This window comes from Fonticula alba (genome assembly GCF_000388065.1).
Source record: "Fonticula alba strain ATCC 38817 unplaced genomic scaffold supercont2.2, whole genome shotgun sequence".
Taxonomy (NCBI): Eukaryota; order Rotosphaerida; family Fonticulaceae; genus Fonticula; species Fonticula alba.
In genome coordinates, this window is record NW_009242972.1 from 2,418,802 (window position 1) to 2,424,955 (window position 6,154).

The 6,154-nt window shown below is 65.6% G+C and overlaps 3 protein-coding genes across 3 annotated transcripts in view; 2 read left to right on the plus strand and 1 right to left on the minus strand.

The window, feature by feature from the left end:
* H696_01517 (hypothetical protein) overlaps nt 1–2,999 on the minus strand; it is a gene marked incomplete at its 3' end in the record, with an annotated part of 3,685 nt that extends 686 nt beyond the window's left edge. Inside the window, exons 1-4 of the mRNA XM_009495414.1 lie at nt 2,738–2,999; nt 940–2,587; nt 654–770; nt 51–484 (exon numbers count right to left, since the gene is read on the minus strand). Coding sequence (XP_009493689.1) covers nt 51–484; nt 654–770; nt 940–2,587; nt 2,738–2,935 — 2,397 coding nt within the window. The 5' untranslated portion in view covers nt 2,936–2,999. The remainder of the gene's footprint in view (nt 1–50; nt 485–653; nt 771–939; nt 2,588–2,737) is intronic.
* Nucleotides 3,000–3,506: 507 nt separating this feature from the next.
* H696_01518 (hypothetical protein) lies at nt 3,507–4,771 on the plus strand. The gene is made up of 4 exons (XM_009495415.1): nt 3,507–3,791; nt 3,859–3,962; nt 4,108–4,245; nt 4,391–4,771. The coding sequence occupies exons 1-4, from the start codon at nt 3,614–3,616 to the stop codon at nt 4,751–4,753; spliced, it is 783 nt and encodes a 260-aa protein (XP_009493690.1). The 5' UTR covers nt 3,507–3,613; the 3' UTR covers nt 4,754–4,771.
* Nucleotides 4,772–5,502: 731 nt separating this feature from the next.
* H696_01519 (hypothetical protein) overlaps nt 5,503–6,154 on the plus strand; it is a gene marked incomplete at its 3' end in the record, with an annotated part of 3,165 nt that continues 2,513 nt past the window's right edge. Inside the window, exon 1 of the mRNA XM_009495416.1 lies at nt 5,503–5,942. Within this exon, the coding sequence (XP_009493691.1) occupies nt 5,619–5,942 (324 nt within the window). The 5' untranslated portion in view covers nt 5,503–5,618. The remainder of the gene's footprint in view (nt 5,943–6,154) is intronic.

The following is a 6,154-nucleotide window of genomic DNA, read 5'->3' on the forward strand; positions in this document are numbered from 1 at the left end:
GGGGGGGGGGGGCGATTATTAGTAGCCAAAGGAGGAGCGCGCTTTCGGACGCGGCGAAGCTGTGACACGCACTTGGTCGGGTCCGCATTTGGCGGGATGATGGAATGGCAGAAGGCCACTCGACAACCGGCCAGGATCCGGGTGCGCTGCTTTTTGAGGAACACCGTCACATCCGGTGGCAGAGACCCGGCAATGTGCGCGCCCTGCTCCAGGTCCTGGAAGTAGGCCCCATGTAGCGACCGCAGCAGGCGGGTTATCCGGGGGAGGACATCATCACGCAGATCATTGGACAGGGTCTTCCAGCGGCCGGAATGCGCCGCTGCCAAGGCCTGGAAGTCCTTCACCGGGCAGCTGGACTCGGCGGCGCCACCATTGGCCGCACCGGCCTCCCCGCCGGCCGTCGATGTCGGGGCGTTGCCCGGCCGGACGACGGCGCCGGTGCTGTCCACAACGTTGACATTGCTGGCACTGAGGAAGAAGCGGTCTGTCACAGGGACCGGAGAGGGGGGCGAAGCGGAGAAGAGGGTGAGACGAGGAGACCGGACAATCGGATCAGGCGCATCGGCCCGGGGCCCAGCAGCATAGCAAGAAGGCGGATCAAGCCCAAGGTGGGGAAGCAAGGCCGCCGGCGCGCCGGCGCATGCACAACGCACAGGGATGCACGCGGATCAGATTGGGGCACCAGTTCCACACGTCTCCACGGTCATCCAGAATCAGGACCATGGAGTTGTCGGACAGGAAGAGCCGGCCAAGATTCTTGCCGCTGATGCCTGATACAGGAGGCGAGGCGAGGCGGGGAGAGAGAGAGAGAGGGAGGGAGGGAGGGAGAGGAGTCAGAAAAGGAAGGCAGCAGAGAAATGATGAGAGGCACAGCGGAACCACGCAGGCAGGATGGGGCGCAGGGGCCCTGGCAGCAGGCGCGCCCGGAAGTGGACGCACTTTGGTTGGAATCACGAGTGAGAATGCGTGAGCCGAAGTACCGGTGCGTGGGATCCAGAATGGCGGCCACACTGCGGCCATACGCCTCATTGCCGTGCGTGTAGATGTGCATTTCGAAGAGCTCAGAGCACGTTTGCAGGAAGTCCCGCAGGCCCGGGCGCAGGCGCGCATAAATCCCGGCAATCGTGGGGAAGGTGTCCTCAAGGCCGACGGAACGCATCAACTCCGGGAAGGAGGAGATCGGCATCGAGTCGGCCCCCGCAGCCGGTGCAGCCCCCTCCGCCGGGACATTGGTCATTTGAGTGGATAGGCGCGGCGACCCCGGGCCGGCTTCGCCGCCGCCGCCGCCGCCGCCGCCGCCGCCACCGCCACCGGCCGGGGCCACCACTCCAGCCTGATCATCGATGGTCCGGCTGACGGTGTCCGGGAAGAGGCGCGCCGCCCGGTCGATGATGTCTCGGACCACCGGATCATCCGTGGCATGGAGCAGGGTCTGGTCGATGTCCAGCACCAGGGTAAGCCGGCGCTCCTGGCGCAGCTTCTCGAAGTGCTGCTGCAGGGCCAGGTGCGCGTGGTCAATTTGCATGCGCAACTGGCTGGAGTTGTGGAAGACCTCGGCAAACATATCCTGCTCGCAGGACATATCAAACACCTGATGGCATTCCACACACTTGTCCTTCAGGATCAGCACATGCGCACAGAACTCCTGCACCACCATCACAGCCTGGCCCTTCTCCACAAACTCATCCGGCTGCTTGAGGATCTCCAGCACCCGGCCTCGGATTTGGGAATACAGCATGCCGGTGTCGGCGACCAGGCGCCGGCGCTGCGGGGCACTCGGACCGGCCGCCACCGAATCGTCATCGCTCTGGATGCTTGTCTGGATGCCGGTGCGCTCCAGGAGGCGCCGATGGTGCTCGGCGCGCTGGCGCTTAGCCGACCGGGCTGCCGGGCTAGCCGGACGCTTGAGCGGATCCTGCGACAGGGAGTAGGCTCGCTCCAAATCGGCCTCCTCACACTCATCATCGAAGTCGTCGTCCACCGACCCGCCGAAGCGCCCGACCGAGCAGGAAACCCCCTCGGCCTCGGCGTCCGCGTCGACATCCACATCGGTCGATGACACGGCAGCCGGGCTGGATTCGGTGCTGGACGCCCCACCATCAACCCCGGCGATGGAGGAAAGATCCCTGTCGCTGTCATCCGAGCTATCGCCAGCACTCTCCTCGTCGCTGTCATTGCCACTGCCGCCCGTGGCCGAGCCCGAAGGTGGAGGATCGATGAGCCGAGTGACGGGCTCCGGCGGGGCGCCGGCCGCCGCCGCCGCCGCCCCGGAGCTCTCCGGCCCAGGGCGGCTGTCGACGCCGCCCACATGCCCAGGGGGGTCAGGTCGCGTGCCGGGCGCCGCCGTGGCCATCGGCGCAGCCACGGCCGAAGTGGCCGCCGCCGCCGCCGCCGCCGCCGTCGCCGCCGTGGCACTGGCCACCGGCGATCCAACCTGCGGGCTGGAGAAGTGCTCCAGCGAAAGACGGCTATTCAGATCGTCCGATCGAAGGACCGTCGTCTCGCCGGACTCCGTTTCGTCCACGCGCTCGGATGCCATCACATGGACCACGGTCTCTTCCTTGAGGAAGGAATAGACTCCGAGACGCTACATTGGGTTAGACCACGGCACATCCGCACACGGGGAAAGCACACACACACACACACACATGGGCCCGAGGCGGTGTTGGCGATATGGCCAGCCGTGAAGGCGGCGAAGGGGGAGAGAGAGAGAGAGAGAGAGAGAGAGACGGCGCACCTCGTTGATCTTGACATCCTGACCGACGGCCACGTTCCAGGAGATGATGCGCGCCCGCTCAACTGTCGGGGGCAGCTTGATCCGATGGACCTTGCCTTTGGGCAGGTTTGGGTCGGTCGGGGCTGTGGCCGCTGACTTGGAGAGCTCCTCGGCCAAGGAGGTCTTGTACTTCACGCCGGACCGTCTAAACGGCGGCATTTTTTTGGGCTTTTGGAGGAGGACAGGCGGGGGAGAGGAGAAGGAGGAGGAGGAAGAGGAGGAGGAGGAGGAGGAGGAGGGGCAAAGTGCGGACGTGGAGTAACGGAAAGGAGGAGAGGCCAGGGAAAGGCGGGCGCAGACAGCACGGGGAGAGATTGCAAAGGGAAGGGGAGAAATCTGGTGATCGCCCTTTCAACAGGGGGGCCACTTCTAGGCGGGTCCCGAAAAAGTGTCCGCCCCCATGCGAAGAGTGGGCAGGTGCCAGCCGCCGAGGTGCCCACACACCGGGTTAGTCTCGACCCCAGCCCGGGCGCGCCCAAGATCTGGAACAAATCCCCCACCCACCCACCCGCCCTCGCGCACATATGCGTCCGCCGCACCACACGTTTATCGCCCCTGTCCGCGGTGGCAAGATCTCCCGGAAACAAGCGCCCGTCTTGGACCTGAGGGATCTTGCCGGGTTCCCCGGCCAGCCCGCTCCTTCTCCCACCTGGCCGAGTGTCCATGGCGCTGACCGGCGGAAGGGAGAGCGACGCGCCGGGGGGGGGGGGAGCGAAGATTCATCAGCCAAGTCGATAGAGCCCGCTAGAGACCCGCCTCCATCGAGACATCCCCCACCTCACACACCCCACGCCTCTTCTCCTCCCCCTTCGTCGGTCTCACCTTTCTCCCAAAACCATGGGTCAGGCTGCCAGTCGCGCCACAACACAGGCGGGCGCTGCTGTGGCGCGCTCCACGAGCCAGCAGACGGCCAACACCGCTGCCGCCGCCTCTGCCGCTGCCGCTGCCGCCGCCACGGCTGCTCCTCGGGCCGCTGCTGCCACGGCTGCTCCCCGGGCCACGGCTGCCACTGCTGGTATGTCGTGTCGGTTGCTTTGCACCTGTCTCGCCCGCCCCCGGTGTACTGACCGCAACCACTGTAGATCCCTTCGATGCATCCTCGCATGTGGACCCGGCCGAGTCTCTTCTCTCACAAAACCTGGCTGCTCTGGACATGACTGTGAAGCCGGTGGCCGAGTCGTCGATCGTGCGCACTGAGACGCCGCCCACCCCACTGCCATGACATATAGCCGCCGCCGCCGCCGCCGCCGTCGCCGCCGGCTGCTCCTCTTTTCCTGTCGCCTTTCGCTTACCAGGCTTCCCCCTCCCCCTCCCGATGTTCGGCATCACAGGTGGTCGACTCTCGGAAACTGCCCACTCGGCGAACGACCACCCCCTCCAATGCCACCTTCCATGACCAGGACTTCGACAGCCATGCTGAGCGCGATCTCCTCATGTCCCAGGAGATTAGCCGGCTGAACAACAACCACGTGCGCCTTCCCCCATCCCCTCTCCCGTGCACCCTCCCCTGGTCGACATGGCCCACATCCCGGCCCGCACTCACCATCCCCTCCTGTTGCCCCCCCCCTTCACACACACACACACACACACACACACACCCTTCATCGACTTCAGCTCCGCTACATCCTTGGCCGCCTCGAGAAGGACCCCGCCAGCATGGATCAATCCATTCGGGAGGTGCTGGCGCTGCATGACCTGATCTCCGTCTCCGACAAGGGCCTCACCCCTGACAACGCCACCGCCGAGCGCCGAATGAAGCTGCTGGACAGTGGCCAGCTGCTGGATGGGCCCCGCTTGCAGAGTCTCAGCACCACCCTGCGCAGTGACATAGAGCTGATTGATGCCCACTTCACCGACTTCCTGGTGCTGAAGGTCCCCTCCAAGGGCGAGAGCGCGGAGGAGACATTCAGCCAGGTGGCCGTGTATCCGGTGGCACAGTCGGCGTCTAAGGCCAATGGCCAGGAACAGGCCAAGTGAGGAGAGCCCCCCCCCCCCCCCCCCGCATTTCGCGGCTGGTGCCTCTGTTTGGCCCTCACAAAATACCAACACCCCCTGCAGCGCCTGTGTTCCTCCGTACAAGTTAAAACCGCACCCCAAGGTGCCTGGGGCCCCTCTCTCTCTCTCCCTCTGTAGGGGGGAGGGGGCCTTCTCTCGGTGTCCTCCTGCACAGACATGAACGGCAAGGGCAAGGGCAAACAGCGCAGGTTCGTCGGGAGGGGGGAGGGGGCGAGGACCAACGCGAGGCGGGCTTTGCGAACATGGCAATGGACAGCATCCCCCGCCGTGTGCTTAACTGATTCCAGCCCACATAGCTCGATCTCGTGACAAGTCAATATCAGATCGGCCGGGCCACGATCTGGAGCGCACATGCCAACAGACCGCCGGGCCGCATGTGGCCGAGATGACCCCCCTGGATGGGCACGAGTCTCCGGGTGGGGCGGGGGGGGGGGGTGGGTCGGAAGCCCATGCTGGCCGGGACATGAGGCCTGCGGCTCATGGCTGCTCCCCCTGGGAGGGGCCGTTCCTGACTCGGCGGGGGAGGGGCACGAGGAGAAAGGGAAAGCGCATGAGGATCACCCATGCCTCCTGGGCTGCTGCCCTCCTGAGGGCGGGGTGGCCGGGAGAGGAAGGAACAGTCGGTTGATCGGCCGGCAAGTTGCCCTGTGCACTGCCCTCAGTGCCACCTGAGCATACGCACAGTCCGCCCTCCCCCCCCCCCCCCCCCTCCCCAACCACATTTATCGAACACGCCCCTGTCTACCTCGATCCCTCTCCCACCCCCGTGCCACCCACCGCCGACCCGGTCCCCCGCATCCTTCGCCCCATCCCCAACCTCGCCGCCATGGCCACCACCCCTCTGAACATGGAGACGATGTCTCTTGAGTTCGAGCAATTCTTCTCGGATGTCCTTGACGCCCCGGAGCGCTCCTTCATCCCGACGACCATCCGGCGCCTGCCGGCGGCTCTGGATGGCCGCGAGCAGGCGGCTGCCGGGTCGCTGGCCGTGGCCAAGGCGTGCTACACGGCCGTCGAGCAGGCGCATCCGCTGGCCCCGCTGCCCTCCCTGCTTACGGAGGGCTTCGACCATGAGCAGATCTGGTCGATGATTGAGTTGCGCAACGAGCCGCTGCTGGCCTGGCTGGACGACCTGCTGGAGGTTCCGCGCGTGCGTGGCAACACTTTCACACATCGCCCTTCCACCTGGCTGCTTGCTGATCCCCCCTGTCTGCTACTTCATTCGATCGCTCCCTTTGTCGGCGGGACTCCTCCCCCCTCTCCTTGGACTGCGAAACGCACATGCACACGCACACGCACACGCACACGCACGCACACGCACACGCACATGCACACGCACACGCACGCACACGCACACGCACA